The sequence below is a fragment of the Hylobates moloch genome, unplaced genomic scaffold (genome assembly GCF_009828535.3).
Source record: "Hylobates moloch isolate HMO894 unplaced genomic scaffold, HMol_V3 SCAFFOLD_19, whole genome shotgun sequence".
NCBI lineage: Eukaryota > Metazoa > Chordata > Mammalia > Primates > Hylobatidae > Hylobates > Hylobates moloch.
In genome coordinates, this window is record NW_026652294.1 from 21,086,824 (window position 1) to 21,104,845 (window position 18,022).

The 18,022-nt window shown below is 41.3% G+C and overlaps 2 protein-coding genes across 6 annotated transcripts in view; one reads left to right on the top strand and one right to left on the bottom strand.

Moving 5' to 3' along the window:
• Window positions 1-2,153, bottom strand: part of ENTHD1 (ENTH domain containing 1) — a 145,476-nt gene extending 143,323 nt beyond the window's left edge. For 2 of the 3 annotated variants that reach the window (XM_058431919.1, XM_058431918.1), the window contains exon 1: window positions 2,028-2,140. The gene's annotated coding sequence lies outside the window, so the exon portion shown is untranslated. Of the gene's footprint in view, window positions 1-2,027 lie in introns of all 3 variants that reach the window. The other variant, XM_058431920.1, reaches the window with a different exon arrangement.
• A 72-nt stretch (window positions 2,154-2,225) lies between these two features.
• GRAP2 (GRB2 related adaptor protein 2) overlaps window positions 2,226-18,022 on the top strand; it is a 79,584-nt gene continuing 63,787 nt past the window's right edge. Inside the window, exons 1-3 of one of the 3 annotated variants that reach the window (XM_058431923.1) lie at window positions 2,226-2,339; window positions 4,935-5,081; window positions 9,130-9,277. In XM_058431923.1, coding sequence (XP_058287906.1) covers window positions 9,187-9,277 — 91 coding nt within the window. In that variant the 5' untranslated portion in view covers window positions 2,226-2,339; window positions 4,935-5,081; window positions 9,130-9,186. Of the gene's footprint in view, window positions 2,340-4,934; window positions 5,082-8,690; window positions 8,703-9,129; window positions 9,278-18,022 lie in introns of those variants that run through there. The other 2 variants (XM_058431924.1, XM_058431925.1) reach the window with 2 other exon arrangements.

Here is an 18,022-nt window from a genome sequence, read left to right on the forward strand (position 1 = left end):
ATCCTCCTGCCTCAGCCTCCCAAGTAGCTGGGACTACAGGTGCATACCACCAAGCCTAACTAATTAAAAAAAAATTTTTTTTTTTTTTGAGACAGAGTCTTGCTCTGTCACCCAGGCTGGAGTGAAGTGGCACGATCTCAGCTCATTGCAACCTCCACCTCCCAGGTTCAAGCGATTCTCCTGCCTCAGCCTCCCAAGTAGCTGGGACTACAGCCATAAGCCACCAAGCCCAGCTAATTTTTTGCATTTTTAGTAGAGATGGGGTTTCACCATATTGACCAGGGTGGTCTTGAACTCCCGACCTCAAGTGATCCGCCCGCCTTGGCCTCCCAAAGTGCTGGGATTACAGGCGTGAGCCTCAAAAAAAAAAATCTTCTTTTTAGACACGAGTTCTTACTAGTTGCCCAGATGGTCACAAACTCCTATAAAGCATGACATTAAAAAAAAATAAAATCTAGCTCTCATAATTGTCAAGTAAAATTCCATAGTTTTGAGCAAATATTTTCAAATCATCAACAGATATTTCTTGAGTACCTACCATTTGTATAGCTTTGCGGAGAAATGTAAAACATGAACCTCACATTAAAACCTACCATTCAGTTAAGGAGCTTTCTCTCCTAAATAATTCCCAGCAAAACAAATGATTACGTAGAAAAGGTCTTTTAGTGTTCTTTTTAGATCTGCCCACTTTCACAATGCTGTTTCCTTCCCCCCATTTCATCTGAATTCTAACAGGAAATGATTTATCAGGTGGCATTAAACTATTGGTCCACGATCTTCTATCCCAATCCTTTGAGGCCAGATGAGTTGTGGAAATTCTCTTTTGGGTGCGGTGGTAGGGGTGGAATTTTCAAGAGTAGTGCCATGTCTATACCATATATTACATGATATCCACAGTAAGGTGTGGGGCTGCTCTGAACAATTAGACACATTAACATGTCTGCAATAAAAACATGTAAATATTTGGAATAAAGACTACAAATGGCCTCAGGCCAAGTTTTACCACCAAATGAGTTGGAGGAAAAATTGGTTTCCAAAAGTTTTTGGATTTCAGGATTGAGAATAAGGAACAGAGGAGCTGAACTGACTTTATCCAAAGACTTGGGACAATAATCACAATAGCATCTAAGAGGCTGAGTGCCCAGACGCATCTCTGAAAAGATGCATTTAAGGTGGAACTATGAGGAAAGAACAGCTCTTGTGTTTGTACAGGTTCTGCCTATAGACATGAGTTTGACTAGGAAGGAAATGAGCTCTGGCCAAGAATGCTACAGGAGAATGCTTACAGAGACTAGCATGCCATTAGGAGGTGTTACTGTTTTGATGAAAAGAATACTGTCAGAGGCAGAGAATCTAATCTTTTTGAGCCCCAAGTGTGTGTTCATTAATTTATTCAACTAATAATTTTCCAGAGCTTACCATGTGGCAGGCTCATTCTAGGAAATGGAGAAAGAGGCGCACAAGACACAGTCCTCACCCCCTGGAGTAAACAGCTACTCTTCATTGACCGCTCACAATGGGCTCACACCTGGGCCTTCACATGCCTCATCTCTCTCCTTTAATTAGGATTCAAAGCCATGATTTGAGGTCCTGCTTTGCCATTTCCTAACTAAGACTTAACAACTTCTCTAAGTCTCGGTTCCCTCATCCGCAACACAAAGAATAATCGCCAGACAGGGCCATGGCGGAGGAAGAAACGAGATGCTTTGGAAAGAATTTTGAAAATGGCGGGTGGAGGCTGAGCAAGAATCAACTTTATGTGGGCAGGGCCTTTCCTCGGCATCCTCGTCTTCATTCATACAACCCCCATTTCAGATGACTACTGTGTACCAGATGAGCCAGGTGCTGGGTGTTCAGCCACACAGAGAATCAGACCAGCGATTACCCTAGGAGAACCGGCAGTGGAGGGGAAGGCTGGACCTCAGGAAAGCTTCTAGAAGGAGAGAGGGACGTGATGGCGTCACGTCACGCCACAGGGATTTTGCCTCCTGCGGATGGTAACGGCCTCGTCGCCCTCCTGCCCCCACCTGGACTCCTATGGTGCTGGCAGGAAACGGGAGGTGGGATGGCAGCCGATGTTTCCAGACCCGCCTTGAGCCCCATCACCACTCCCAAGCAGAAGCTGTTACCTGAGAGGAAAGTCGGCCGCTGCCCAACGACCAAACCTCCTAGCCCCAGGATATTCCACCTACCCCAGCCAGGCGCAAGGGCCCAGGCCGGTCCCCACTTCCGCTTCCTCACTTCCGCTTCCTCACTTCCTGCCCTGGTGCAGTTCCTCTCAGGGCCTCAAGCAAGATGGTTGCAGATACCTGAGCTGGAGGGTACCAAGGGGAATGAAGGTAAATGTCTTCGTTTCACAGGCTGCCGGGCTGTCACACTGCCCTAATCCTCCTTTCAAAGAATAAATGTTTAAAAGTGTGTTACTACTGTCATTTCAACTGACTAGAAATACCACCAGCACGTGATTGCCACCTCAAAGGACAGAGAATGTAATAGTAGTCTATGAAGAGCAGTGTGTGTGATGGGCAGTGATGGGGTAGCTCCAGTGACTGATGGCTTCAGGTGCCACTGACGGGTAGTTGCTGATGTATTCAACTGATTTTCCGTGAGCACCCGCTTTGTGCCAGACAGTAAGGACTCGGATATAAAAAGCAGCCCTCTGCTGGATACGTTTACAGGCTAGTGGAGGTGACAGGCACCGTCAGAGAAGATTGTAACAAGATATGTATGGCATGATAAGAGAGAAGAGATCATCTAATTCTGCCACTGAGTATTTAAGGGCAGGTTTCACAGAAGAGTTTACATCTGAATTGAATCTTAAAGGATGACAGGGAGTTCACTGGATAGACAAAGTAGAGGAGGATGTAAGAGGCAAAGGACACATCATGTGTAAAGGCATGAAAGCTGAGCCAGCCTATTATCTTGGAGAAAACCTACATGTACTATAGTTACTACAGCTGTCACAATGGCTATTAGTGGAGCAGCAGAGGAAGGTTAAATAACAGAGGGAAGTCGGATCTTGAAGAACCTTATCCATACTACAAGGTGATTTTATCCAGTAGGCATTGAAAAATGTAATCGAACCTGTGTTTTAATGGAATATTGACCAGGATGAGGGGAAAAGACAGAGGGTAACAAAACACTTAGTAGACAGAAGCAACATTTGTTTCTATCTCCTACTACAGTCATAATTATAATAATAATAGCCTACATTTTTGATACTGACATGTAGATAGGTGAATCCAATATAAAATGATAGGAGGTATGAAAGAAGTTGGTGAGTTTGGAATATTGTTTGGCTGGCTATAATATAGAGTAATGGGGTGGGAGCCAGAGGGAAATCGAAAAGGTGACCTGGAAAACATTGTTCAGGGCCTTGAATACTATGTTGAGATATTTTGACTTTTATAAAATAGTGGGGGACAAACTACAAGTATTTTATACATTGAGCTATAGTTTATGAAGTTTTTTTATATGTATAGCTTATGTAAATCTCAAAGGAATGCTGAGAAGTAGACATTATTATCCCATTGTACAGGTGAGAAAGCTGAGTTTGTGGAATATGCATACATTCTACATTATTGAGCACCTGCTATTTGCCAAGCACTATGCTGAGCTATGAGACTAAAAGGAAGTTATAGTTTAATACTCTAATAGAGGAATCAGGAATAAATCAGCAATTGTAAGTAGTTGCCATAATAAAGGCAGACAATGTTATGGGAGTGAAAGGGGGACTTGTCTATATCTGCATAGTCAGGGAAGGCTTCCTGGAGGAGGTGAGCTTAAACTGAGTTTGGAGAAACAAATAGATTACAATAATTGCCCAGAGATATTTAACTAGGAAGCAGTTTACCTAAAACTTGAACCCAGATCTCCTGTGTCTAGCTCTTTCCCCTACTCTAAGGACCAATCTTTGGTCCTTGATTTTAAGCTCTGTCGGCAACTCAGTCACAAGTCGACTTGTTATATTTGGAGAAGGTCAGAGATTCCAATTTTTTATTTTTAAATTCATTCATTTTCTCCTTTTAAAATCTGTGTGTGTGCTCAAAAAGTAGATTGGAAGCAGAGGAACTGGAAGAAGAACAGAATGTCCTGATAGTTCAGGCAATAAGTGATGAAGGCCATAACTAAGGCAGAGGTCATGGGCATAGTGTGAATCTCCACTCTGCTCACTCTCGTCTTACACATATACTTTACATATAATGTTAAAGAGTAGAAGTTATGGGACCGGGCTCTGAATATATGTAGCAATGAGAGAGAAGGAGGAGTCTACAGGGACTAAGTTTCTTTTTGGGGTGACCAAGTAAATGACTGTTGCTGTTCACCAAGATGAACATGATCTGAGGAACCAGTTTGACAGGAAAGATGGGGAATTCTGCTTCGGACATTTTGAATCTGAGTGACAGCTGGGAGATGTTCGGGGACAGTTGAATAGAGGTAACTGAAAGAAGAGGGTTTGGGGCTAGGTTCATAGACTTCAGAGTAGTCAGCATATAGAAGGTGACTGAGGAGGCAGATGGGAAGTAGGAGACAGGGTAAGATTAAAGACTGAAGTCCCAGTAAACAGTGAGGGAGTTGGTTAGGCTTGGCAAAAGTGTCAAGTGTTACCAACTTAGTGGAATTTACCCTGTTCAAGTGACAATATGTAAGGGGTCCTTCTTATCTGCTTTCCTCCATTTGGGGGCACAATTTAGTTGCAATACTGTAACATCCACTAAATACAAATATGGTTCTATGGTAGCGTGGTTGGTTTTTTCCTTTAATTTTTTGAACTTGAGGTCCTATAAAAGTGAACACAGTTTGCTTCACCTGGCTTCCAGGACACCATTTCTCCTTATCTCCTTGACTCATCCGTTCTCAATTCTATGACCTCTCAACTTTGAAGGAGCCCATTCTCTAACCTCTTGTCTTCTCTGTCTGTATTCACTCCACAGGTAGTGTTATCCAGTTGCAAAGCAGTAAATACTCTACGATTCTGACAACTCTCAAGGTTTTCTCTTCAGCTTCTCCTGACTTCCAAACTCATGTATCTAACTACCTTGACCTCTGCACTGGGATGTCTCATGGGCATCTCAAATTCAGTAAGTCCAAAACCAAACTCCTGGTCTTGCCTTCCAAACCTGCTCTCCCACGGTCTCTCCTGTCTCAGTAAATGACACATCCTTGCTTCTGGGTTCTCAGGCCGTGAACCTGGGAGTCACCTTAACTCCTGTCTTTGTCGCTCACAGCTCTCATGATATTCATGAGCTTACCTTTGAAATACAAGGTGGCTACCCAGTCTAGATAATAAATGATTTGTTGATGCTACATTCTAATACAAGATACAATAACATTATCTATGTTTCTAGACTTTACGACCACCCTGTATATTCAAAATCCAACCACTTCCCACCACTTCCATCATCCTGTTTTAAGCCACAACCATCTCTGGTCTGGACTATGAAAGTAGCCTCTTTTTTTTTTTTTTTTTTGAGACGAAGTTTTGCTCTTATTGCCCAGACTGGAGTGCAATGGCGCAATCTTGGCTCACCACAACCTCCACCTCCCGGGTTCAAGCAATTCTCCTGCCTCAGCCTCCTGAGTAGCTGGGATTACAGGCATGCGCCACCATGCCTGGCTAATTTCGTATTTTTAGTAGAAACGGGGTTTCTCCATATTGGTCAGGATGGTCTCAAACTCCCCACCTCAGGTGATCCGCCCGCCTCGGCCTTCTAAAGTGCTGGGATTACAGGCGTGAGCCACTGTGCTCGGCCAATATAGGCTCCTAACTGGTCTCTCTTCTTCTGTTCTTGCTTCCTTGCTATCTAATTTCAACACAACAGCCAGAGCTACCCTTTTAAAACTTAAAACCCAAGTCAGATCATATTACTCCCCAGTTCAAAATCTTCCATTGGCTTCCATCTCACTCAGAGTAAAATCCAAAGGCCTCACCATGGCCAACAAGGCCCTGCATGTTCTGCTCTGTCTCTGATCTCCATCCCAACTCCTCTCCACCTCACTCACAGTGTTAAACATGTCTCCACCTGAAGTCTTTGCACTTGCTAGTCCCTATACCTGCAAAAGCTATTACCCCAGATGTCCATCCGGGAAGTACTGGCTTCTTCACTTTGTTCTAGACTTTGCTCAAATGTCCTTTGATTTCCCAACATAAAATCACAACCCCCATCTCAGCCACACTCCCTGTGGCTCTTGCATCATTTTATTTTTCTCCCTAACAGTAGGACCATCTGATGTACCTCCTGTTTCTCCCTTTACCAGAATATAAGATCCAGGAGGGCAGAGATTATGTTTTGTTCACTGATAGTTTTCCAGCACCTAGAATAGGCCTAACACAGAGTAGGTGTTCAAACTTTATTTATTGAATAAATGAAATGAGGATGTCTGAATTCACACTATTGAATAAGAAGTACATATTTTACCATAAAGTTAAATTGAGCATAATTATGGCAAGAAGTTCAGATATTGGCCAGGCGCAGTGGCTCATGCCTGTAATCCCAGCACTTTGGGGGGCCAAGGCAGGCAGATCACTTGAGGTCAGGAGTTCGAGACCAGCCTGACCAACGTGGTGAAACCTCAGCTGTACTAAAAATATACAAATTAGCTGGGTATGGTGGCAGGTGCCTGCAATCCCAGCTACTCGGGAGGCTGAGGCAGGAGAATCATTGGAACTTAGGAGGTGAAGGTTGCAGAGAGCCAAGATCGCATCACTGTACTCTAGCCTGGGCAACCGAGTGAGACTCAGTCTCCAAAAAACAAAACAAAACAAAAAACAAAACAAACTGGAAGTTCAGATATAAACAAATGACCCCTCAAAAGGAATTGATTAAAAAAATTTTAAACGAAGTAAGGTTTAAAAAAGAAACTTCTCCACTGTGGCTAAGTCCAGATTTCACATGTTACTGTATCCTCCTCATCTTGCTGCTATTTTTCTGAGTATCTCATGATAGTGAGTACTGAAATGCTGGCATTCTCACATTAGGATCTTTATTCTTAGGGTCTGCCTTTGCACTCGTTCAGTTACAGAGCTGTTATGAAATAAACCACTCAAGTGGCCTTGCTTCCCTCCCACTATGCTCTACATAACATGTCGGTCAATCAGTACTTACTACCAAAATAACTTGCCTTTGAGATTTTTCTGTTCTGCAATCTGTCCCATGCTTGTAAGGGGAAGGATTATATTCTGCTCCCTGGGGAGTAGTGCCCGGTGCAAAATTAGCTTCCTCATTAGGGTACAAGCTGAAAACACCGTGATGCTTTCCGTGTAACACCATTCAACATTTTCCCTTCGCTCCCACTCCCCAACCATAGAATTTTAGGGACTCCTTTAACCATTTCAAAACCATTGACTTGGGAGCTATGGAAGAATAAGGACTGTAGCCAGAGGATTTCAGCATTTAAAAACTTGGCAATAGAGCTGTTCAATGTAATGATCCAAGAAGGTCCTTAGGAGGCTGAAGAATTCTGAGGTCAAGGTTGAGACGTTACTATTTTTAAAGTAGCAAGATGTTGTTATTTTTAAATTTTATCTTTATAACATGTGGAAATAGCAGAGATCCTTTTCAGATATAGCTAGGATTTAAGAAAATTTGACAAACTTGCATTAATAAAAAGAAAGCCTGTTATTAAGGAGCTACAGGGCTGGGTGCGGTGGCTCACGCCTGTAATCCCGGCACTTTGGGAGGTTGAGGCGGGCGGATCATCTGAGGTCAGGAGTTCAAGACCAACCTGGCCGACATGGTGAAACCCCATCTCTACTAAAAATACAAAAAAATTAGCCAGGCATGGTAGCAGGTACCTGTAATCCCAGTTACTCGGGAGGCTGAGGCAAGAGAATCACTTGTACTTGGGAGGCAGAGGTTGCAGTGAGCCAAGATCGTGCCATTGCACTCCAGCCTGGGCAAGAAGAGCGAAACTCTGTCTCAAAAAAAAAAAAAAAAAAAAAAAAAAGGAGTTATGGGTAGCAAATTACTTCCTTTAACTCATTCGACAAGTATTTACTGAGCATTTTCTGTCACCTTGACACTCTGCTGATTCTTCTTTTCTATTTCAATAAAAATGTTGAGCAATTATAACCAAGGAAAAGGTTTTAAGAAAGTAAATTTTAAGCAAGGTTTAGATATAAAGAAGCAAAGAGATGGAAAAGGATGCCGTTTCACATTGCAGAAAAAGTTTAAATTTTAGAACCCCAAATTGAATCTCTCCTTGACACTCTCTTCTTGGTATTCTAGGGATTAATGCTAGGAACATCCCAGGGAGCCAACATTTCCCTCCTCATCTTGGATCCAGTCCCCAAACTCTGAATGGCGCCACTTAGCAAGTAGCAATGTCTCTAATTTTCTGTAAAAATGCAACGTTGGCAATCCATTTTCTAGCAAGAGCAAAGAGAAAGGAAGAGGCCTTCACAAGTTGCAGTTGATATAGGGGGAAGGGTGAGTGGTACATTTAAAAGTAAGAACTAAGGAAGTTGAAGGTAACAAAACTCAAGGTCAATGGAAAGTCTTAAATCCCAGAAAGCCTTCAGCCCAAGACTCAGCACAAATTGAAGTCCCAGAAATCGAAGGAACTGGTTCCAACTCATGCTGGACTGTGGCAAACCTGGGGTGAGAATGCATCTGAGCTCAGAATGTTTCTTCTTTTTTTGTCAAGAGTAATACTACAGGCTGAATGTATGAACAAAGCATCTTCCCTGGGATTTTAACATTGTGAGTGATCGAGGGTGCTCTTAAATAAGTTCCCCCAAGAAGCCCTAATGTTCCTGTGGATGCATGACCATACTAAGAGAATAAGAGTTTTCCTTAAGATCAGCTTGCTGATGGACCATATCAAGAACTATAAATTTTCTTGTGTGAACATAAGTGTTCAGGGGGGATATTGTTAAAACTGAAACCAAGCATGAAGAAGCAAAGTGTTTCAGTGAACCTCCTGCATTTTAGTTCAACTCTGGCAGCAAGAAAACAAAACCACATAATCTAAGGCTCACACCCAACTCTCCGAAGCCCCGTATGTGCTAGTTCCTGTGTGGTTTGCCTACAGACTGCAGGGCTGACTAGGGGTAGTTTGGAGGAGGGAGTAAGAGGTGGGGAGGAGGAGGCACAGTTAATGGATCTGTAAACTTGCACCCTCTTTCAGAGTGGTACATGGAAGACAGCACAGAGTGGATCCATACTCTGAAATGCAGTAATTCTGATGCTTGAATTCATCTTCCTTCTTGCCAGCAAGGATTCTAATAACTCGGTGTCAAAGCCAAGACATAAACTCAACCCCTTCTCTTCCAAAGGTATGTCGTTATACAGCATCTGTACATATACTCTAGAAACTTTGAACAGTTTTATAATTTGCAGAATGTTCTGTATGAGTTAATTAAAATGAATCTCATGGGTTCTCTAAATATTGCTTTTAAGTCCCATCAGGTAAGGTCTCTAAACCTTTTGCCGTGACAATGTTTGTGGTGATGGGATTTGACTTCTGTCAAATGAACTGGGAGATCACTTGTTCCTTACCTAGTCCATAACACAAAAATCTCCACGAACTGGCTTCAGAAGCATCTCAGGGAAAGATTTTCGACCTTGGGATCACGGAGGTAAAATTCCACTTCACCGTGGTCAGGATTTAATCCAAATTGGAAGGGGTTGGGGGGGTGTTAGAGGGCTGAGCAGTGATGAATGAACACTAGCACTCTGAGGTCAGGATTTCTCTCTTTGCTTGAATTTCTAGTTCTGCTCGCATTTTTGTTACCTGTACAAAGAACACCAGTTTTCATTTCTTTACAAAAAGAAAACTTTATATTGAAGTGTATTTTGGAAGGGTATTGTCTGTCTTCGTACTGGCCGTTAGGCTCCATCCCTGTGACTGTCTCTGGTTTAGGCGTCCAGTCTGAAGATAGCTGCTTTGTGTTCTTTGTCCCAACTCTTCCTGAGCATGAGGATTGAACATACCTACCAAAGGTTTCACTAATTTAAAATGTATTGTATTGCCCTGACAGATATACTGTCAAAAAAAAATTTACCGTATTTATCTACCTGGAATTAGGCCTTCTTAATAAAGTATATGCAGCATAATTTGCACACTATTGAACATATACATCCCTAGATAAACTAGGAGAGGGAAATATTTTAGATCTAAACATCCAATGGGAAAAATTTCATGTGCTCTCATTATGTTTTCTGAGGATGGGAAACTTCAGGTCGAAGAATCTTTTGTTCTATGCAGCAACGTTTGTCATAAATGGTTTAGTTCTTTAGTGGCTTCTTCTTGTTTCTTATTTTTGGTTTCAGAAAGAGTATTTAGCAGAAGTTATTCTCCTTTAACAATCCAGTGTTGTATGTAGAACTTTATAAAATAATTTTATAGTGATCCTCTTTACAAAACCGTCCGCCGTTAAATAAGGAACACTGTGTAAATAGAGGACCACCTAAGTATATTTAATTTTCAAATATGAAAAAAATCTGACTCATACCCTTTTTTTGTTTTTTTGTAAAAGAGAGGTGGCCCTATATTATTGAATAAAACTGCTTTTTTAGATTGAACTTGGAGTGTCTCCCATGTGGTAAACTGAAATCTCATTCTCCCCAAATTGTAATAGATTTTTATCTTTTTAAAAATGACTTTACTGAAGCAGAGGAGAAGGAGATGATCAATCTATTCAATATGAAGAAATATTTCTGTTGCTAATACAATATCCTTTTGAATATCTCCCACGTCTTTGGCCCTGGTGAAAATCCCTTTCAATTGTTCTGTCTACCTCGTAGGAATATTGTAAGAATAAATGACTTAACATAGATATGAAGTGCCTTAAGAAAAAGGCGCTATAAAAATGCAAGGTGATATCATGATTAGTTATTTCTTTGACTCTTGATCATTTTCTTCCCACTTCTTATACAAAATGTCTCTCACTTATTTTCTGAAGCCATCTCTTTTAGAACTATTGCTTCCTAGAAGAGCTGAAAATGATCCTAGTTCCAACATATTTATTGATTCCCAGATAATAACACCCACTGGTGTTGATGACTGACAAAGTTCATGCCTAAACTTGAGTAGAACTTGCCCTTTTTTCCTGGATCAAGAAAAGTCTGCAATTGTTCAAAAATGTGTCAGTAAGTGTGATTCCATCAGGATTTCTTAAATAAGTAACAGTTGCTGCTGGATAATCCTGGGGGCAGATTATTCATTTTTGTGCCCCTATAAAACAGACTCAAAACTTGTCCAAGAATCTTTATAAGTTGTTTGAATCAAACAACAGGGTCACTAGGTCCCCATTTGGCCATCTGAGGTATTTGCCCAGCATACCTTGACCTGTAAAGAAACAACACAGCCTTGGCTGGGCGCGGTGGCTCATGCTTATAATCCTAGCACTTTGGGAGGCCAAGGTGGGCAGATCTCCAAAAATAAATCGTAATAATGATAATAACACAGCCTCATGAGTCTTTTTTTTTTTTTTTTTTTTGAGACAGGGTCTCACTTTGTCACTCAGGCTGGAGTACAGTGGTGCAATCATAGCTCACTGCAGCCTCAACTACCCTGGGTTTAGTGATCCTCCCACCTCAGCCTCTCGAGTAGCTGGGACTACAGGTGCACACCACCACACCTGGCTAATATTGTATTTTTAGTAGAGACAGGGTTTTGCCATGTTGCCCAGGCTGGTCTTGAACTCCTGAACTCAAGCGATTCACCTGCCTCAGCCTCCCAAAGTGTTGGGATTACAGGTGTGAACCACTACACCTGGCCTGCCCTATCTTTTCCACTTAAAAATTCTTAAGAAAGCATGGCCCAGTTTAACAAATAAGCATTTTACAAACATTTATCGATCAATTACTATATGCCAGGCCTGGCGCTAGGCACCGAGTCCTCTTCAACAATGTTAACATTAAGTTTCAATAAACTTGAGTCAATAGGAATTCAGTAAATAATTTTTAAAAATTGTTTTCTTTTTAAATATGTATTTTTAAACAAAAATTTTAGAGAATTAAAAGAAACTATCACAAAGTGCATGATGATAAAAGTCTTATATGCTCTCCAAAGAAAATGTTAAGACATACCTTAAGAAGATAGTGAAGAACGGCCGGGCACAGTGGCTCACGCCTGTAATCGCAGCACTTGGGAGACCAAAGCAGGCAGATCATCTGAGGTCAGGAGTTGGAGACAAGCCTGGCCAACGTGTTGAAACTCTGTCTCTACCAAAACACAAAAATTAGCCGAGCATGATGGCCGGTGCCTGTAATCCCAGCTACTTGGGAGACTGAGGCACGAGAATTGCCTGAACCCAGGAGGCAGACATTTCAGTGAGCTGGATCGTGCCACTGCACTCCAGCCTGGTCGACAGAGCAAGATCCTGTCTCAAAAAAAAGAAAAAAGAAAAGAAAAGGTAGTGAGAAAATAACTGAAAAGAAAACATAAAGGAAAGTTGAAATGTTAGTACTCACTGCCTAGGTTCAACATTTGCCAACTTTTTGCCATATTTGCTCCATCTATACCTATTTCTTTCTGAATTACTTGTAAGTTGCAGATGAAATAATACTTCACTCCTAAATAATGCAGTACTCGTCTAAGAATAAAGGCATTCTTCTGTCTAACCACAATTCCATCATTAGGCCTAAGAGGATAAACAGTAAGTCCTTAATATCATCTGATAGCTACTGCAGATTTAACCTTCCCCATTTGTCCCCCAAATGTCTTCTATACCATTTTTTTTAAAAAAAGAATCTAATTTTTAAAAATAAGAACATATTTTGCAGTTGAGTCTCATGCTTCTTTCTTCAACATTGGATGTTTTTAAAGATTAAGCCAGTTCTCTTGTACCAGGTCCCACTTTCTGAATTCGTTGTTGCCTCATGGTTAATTTGTTCCTCTACCCACTTTATTTCCCATAAGCTCCAAGTTAGGACTAAAAGCGTGATTTGATTTTGATTGAACGTTTTTTGCAAGGTGCCACTGGGTGCTCCATATTGCACCTTATCAGGAGGTACAGAATGCCAGGTTGTTCCACTGTGCGTGATGCCAAGTTTGATCAGGGCTTGAAGTAGTGATCTTGCTCAGGGGATCTCTTGTTGTAGAGGCACTTTTTCACCCCTTGCAATTAGCAAGTAGTCTCACGGGTTATCTCAAAATGTATCCCATAAACACTTTGGCACTGTGGTAATATCCTATTTCCCAACAGTCTCTCACCCAGTGACTTTAGGTAATAATCTTTGCCTAAATTGATTATTTCATTGGAGTTCATATATATTTTTAATACGCTTTGAAGATGGACTCGACATGCAAATTCATCATTATCAGCAGCAATAGCAGCTGGAAATATTTATTGAGTGCATAAGTTCAGGTAATAATAATAATAGTAAGTAACATTTATTGAGTGCTTGCTGTGGAGCCAAGACAGCCTCGGTGTGAGCCCAGTCTTTCACTTACTTAGCAAGTGAACTGGGACAAGTTATTCTTTTTGTGCTTCAGTTTCTTAAGCTGTAAAATGGGATTAATAATGGTGCCTATGTCGTGGGATTGTTCTGAAGAGTAAACGATTTATACGTGTAAGGTTCCTAAAACAGTGCTTGTTATTATTGTTATTTGCCAAGCATTGTTCTAATACTTTGTAGGTACTAACTCGTCTGCTTCTCCTAATGGTGCAATGAAGAAAGTGCTAATATTACCCTTTTTTCACAGTGAGGAAACTGAGGTACAGAGAGGTCTAGTATGTTGTACAAGGTCACTTAACTAGTACCTGGTGGAGCCAGGGTTTGAACCCAGGCTGTCTGGTTCCTGAGCACTCTCTGTGATGACGGGCACATTCAGTGAGGAGTGATACAAGTGGAACTGAGTGGAAGTAGCCCTTACACACACCCAGACTTGAAGTTACTGAAAATCCGGGAGGTTGTCACCCAAACACATTTAAGGTTTCATTCATCTGAATAAGAACAGCATTCCACTAAGCACAGATAAGTACTCTTATTACATTTACATAGCTTAAGGCTCTGTACAAGAAACCTTGAACATAAAATACTTGGAACTGAAAAGAGTAGGAAAACTATGAAGTAACAGGGGGAAAAACATCCCTGAAAGGAGCAATACAAGCGGGGAGTTATGAGACCTGGGACCTCAGAGCCTAAGGGTGGAAGATGATATTTTGATATAATTAGGAGGGAGAAAATTCCTCTCATTTTTCACATTTCTGTACTATATAAGATTTTACCATAAAACACAAGAGTATAAGCCATTGTCAGATTTATAAAAGGCCACAGTGGATTTCCTTAGAAGACGATGGATGACTCTTGTTAGTAGGTAACTTCCCTGGTTGGTTATCTCATACACTCAGATATTCCATAAGTCAGCCTGTGGCTTCTGAAACTGTATTGAGAAAAAGCTGTATAAACTAGGTGTTGGTCCATGCTCCTTCATTAGCATTACTAAAGGTTTCGACTGCTGAGTTGAATCTTATCCACTCCTTCAGTGGCCATTACAGAAAGCTCTCAAGTGTAATTTTCTAAAGAGAACTAAAAATAAATAAGAAAAAAAAATCCAGCATTAATAATGGTTCTTTTTGCATTTCTAACACAGTCATTGCCAAATTGGTTCTGCCTTTTTATGTTTTTTAATGAAAAGCAGCCTAATTGATCAATTGGTCATGAAAAATACTTTTTCATTTGTTTTTCTCCACACCCCCCAGCCTTCTAGAACCACGCGCTTAATGTGTCGGCCTACAAATGGTTCATGATTTGTGTTTTTTGTCTAGTGCTTTATGGGAAAATATTAGAAACAAACTGCTGAGAACTCAGTAGGAACTCAGTAAATAATAAGTAGATAGTTCTCTTGTTAAATATGATTTTAAAGAAACTCTTTCTAAATAACTAGGAAATAGTACAAGGGAAGTACAAAGTGGGGTGGAAAGCCTGGCTGACTTGTAATTTGAAATTTCTGTTCATCATTTTATAGATCACAGAGTTTAACCCTTTATAAAACAAAATGTAAAGTCTGATAGCTGAAAAGGCTCTCCTCTGCTAAATAGATTTGTTTGAAAATATAGATCATTAAATCGGTAAGACCAGCAGGAGAATCTCAACCAAACATTGAGACAACTAAGAAAATTGTCTACATCTAATACCTTATGTCAGTACTTTAAGTTGACCATAAATACGCTGATACCCATAGCACATAGGTTCTTACTGGCAGTGGTTGGGTGGATGGGGGAAGGGGAGTGTCACAGACACATTCAAGATGTTGATGAAAGCTATGAAAACTCTCCCCAGTGGGGAAAAAAACCGATGATGCCTAGCACTTATCCTTACACAACTTTGTACAGAATTTCCTTGGGAAATTCTGGTGTCCATCCATCATAAATCACCTGGTGTCCATCCATATATCCTGAATAGGAAAAACTGTCTTTCTCTAGAGTTGTTGTACACTGATCCTGATGGAGCTTTAAGAAGAGTTGCCGTGCAGGCTCAGTGACTTTGGGAGGACAAGGTGGGAGGATTGCTTGAGCCCAGGAGATTGAGACCAGCCTGGGCAACATGGTGAGGCCCCATCTCTACAAGACATTCTTTTAAAAAATTAGCCAGGCCCAGTGGCCCGCACCTGTAGTCCAAGCTACTCCAGAGGCTGAGGCAGGAGGATCCCTTGAGCCCAAGAGGTCAAGGCTGCAGTAAGCCGTGTTCACACCACTACACTCCGGCCTGGGCAACAGAGTGAGATCCTGTATCAAAAAATAAATAAATAAAAAGAGTTGTCATTATCTTGTTTGATCTGGCTATGATCTTTGAGGTAGACAGACCACAGATTTTAACCTCTCATTCTCCAGAGTGGGAAAAGCAAGGCTTGGAGAGTTTCCGGGACTTGCTCAAGGTAATTTGCTGATGTCTGCTGGGACTTAGCACCAAGCCTGTCACACTGTAGCCTGGGCCCCTTCCACAACACTGGTCCAAACACAGGATTCTGGAGATGCAGGAGCCCTTGATGGGCTTCTGGAAAGCTGAATTCTGGCTCTACCAGCAGCTACCCACGTGATCTTAAACAAGTCACCTAACTTCCCTGAGCTTCAGTTTCTTCCTTAATCAAGTGAGAGGTTAGACTGTGTGTTCTCTGAAGCCCTCTGATTTTCTGCAGAAAACTACTTAATCCCACTGGATCTGAGAACAGAGGGAAATGAACTTTTCTGCCATGGATGGCAAGACCCTTCACCCTTCCGTGTAGGGCATGAGAGCTGGCATCCAATTCTTAACGGATTCCCTTGCAATGTCCAAATCCCATTAGAAACTGCAAACATCTCAATAGTGCCTTTGTGGGCTGCTTGGGTGTCATGCCTCTGGCTGCCTCACTTGCTGCAGGGCTGACTGTCCACAGCAATTATACTCTAACCCTGTGCTCTGCATCGGGCAGACATCCCATGAGATTTTATTACCCCTCTTGGGTAGTTCAGGGAATCATATGGAAGTAAATAATGCTGATGGGCTTATTTTGGGCTGATAGATCCTTATCCTTCTAAAGAGGTTATGCCTTTCAAAGGTCACAAAACCTTCCCCTTGATTTTTTATTATGAACAGTTATATCCTTTAATGTCCCAGAATTGTTCTTGGAAGTTGGAGACTCACAAGAGGGCCTGCAGCTGTGAATGCAGAAGTCCTGAGACTAGGGGAGGACATCACCACTCTCCCTTGGCCTTTGCAGTCATCCAGGCTAAGTGCTAATATTTGTGATTAACAGGTGTTGATAGGAAATTGGGGCCCTGTGTCTCAGTCTTTTTGTGCTTCAAATTTTCTAAGTGAACTTCAGGCTGGCAAGTGGAGTTAGATCAACTTGTTACAGAGAGTATCATCTGCTCGGTACCGTGTCAGGTCACTAGACTGTGGGAGGTTATACTGACCAGTGATGAGAGTGACAGAGCATGAGCTTGGCTCCTGTATTCTGTGTTCTATGCTCAGCCTCATGGATGACTCACTGTGCCTCATCGACTCCTCTGTCCTCGAGTGAAATTATGCCATTCTTTAAGCCACTATACAAGACACTTTTGAAGATTCATGTGTTACTACCCCCACAATATCTCACTTGTACAATGCAGAACATGGTGCTTTCTTATGTAAACAAACTCGTTTTGTGGAATTTTTATTTCCTAGATCAATATTTTTAAATAGACTACTAATTCATTTTATAAACCAGGTACTGTAAGATTTTATGAGTTGACACTTGGTACCCTGTAAGTATCCAAATAATCAAAGAAGGAGAAAGTGTCAAGTCAAGGAATCCCCTAGCTGAAAAGAAATTCCCAATACCTGGAACAAAAAAGATGGAGCTTTGAGAGAGCAGACATTGTTTTTCTCCAGCATAGATCCACAACTTCCATTTTTAAATGTAAGATGTAAGGGAGATTTATGATACAGCCTACTTTGTCAGCTCATATTATTTCATAAAGTGAAGGGTCAATTAGGTGTTATTATCATCAAGAGAGCATGCTGTAATGCTTCGTCTTGTAGATGCTGTAAAAATTACCTGTCTGATTACTTTAATTCATCTTTTGGCTACTGTCTGCAGAAATTCTCTCAGTCCCTAGCTCACAGGTATGCAGATGTACTGAGAACATTTAGGGAAATAAAAGCAAAAACAAACAAACAAACAAAAAAAAAACGGGCCCTTTCCCCTAAGGAATGAACAGTGTATTTGGGAAACTAGGAAAAACAAACAAACAAAAAAATGCTACCACAACACAAAACTCCTGATGAGGAGATTAAAAAATGGCTCAAGATGGAGATTTTTAGAAAGAACTTCTTGAAGGAGGTGCATCTGCAGGCTGAGAGAGATGGTTTAGCAAGCAGGCATCAATGTATCCACAAAGCTTTACACTTCAAGGAAATCATAGGAGAAACAGGATCTTCTTTGCTGAAGATCTGTTTATTTTGCTAACAACAAAGAGTTAGAGCCGTGTGAAGTTTCCATGGGGAATCCAGAAACTAAACTTCTGCCACTGGAAACTACCTCAAGATCTTTTCCCAGATAGCCTGCTCTTCCCCTGCTTCCAATCATGTCCCTTAAAGTCTTCTTTTTC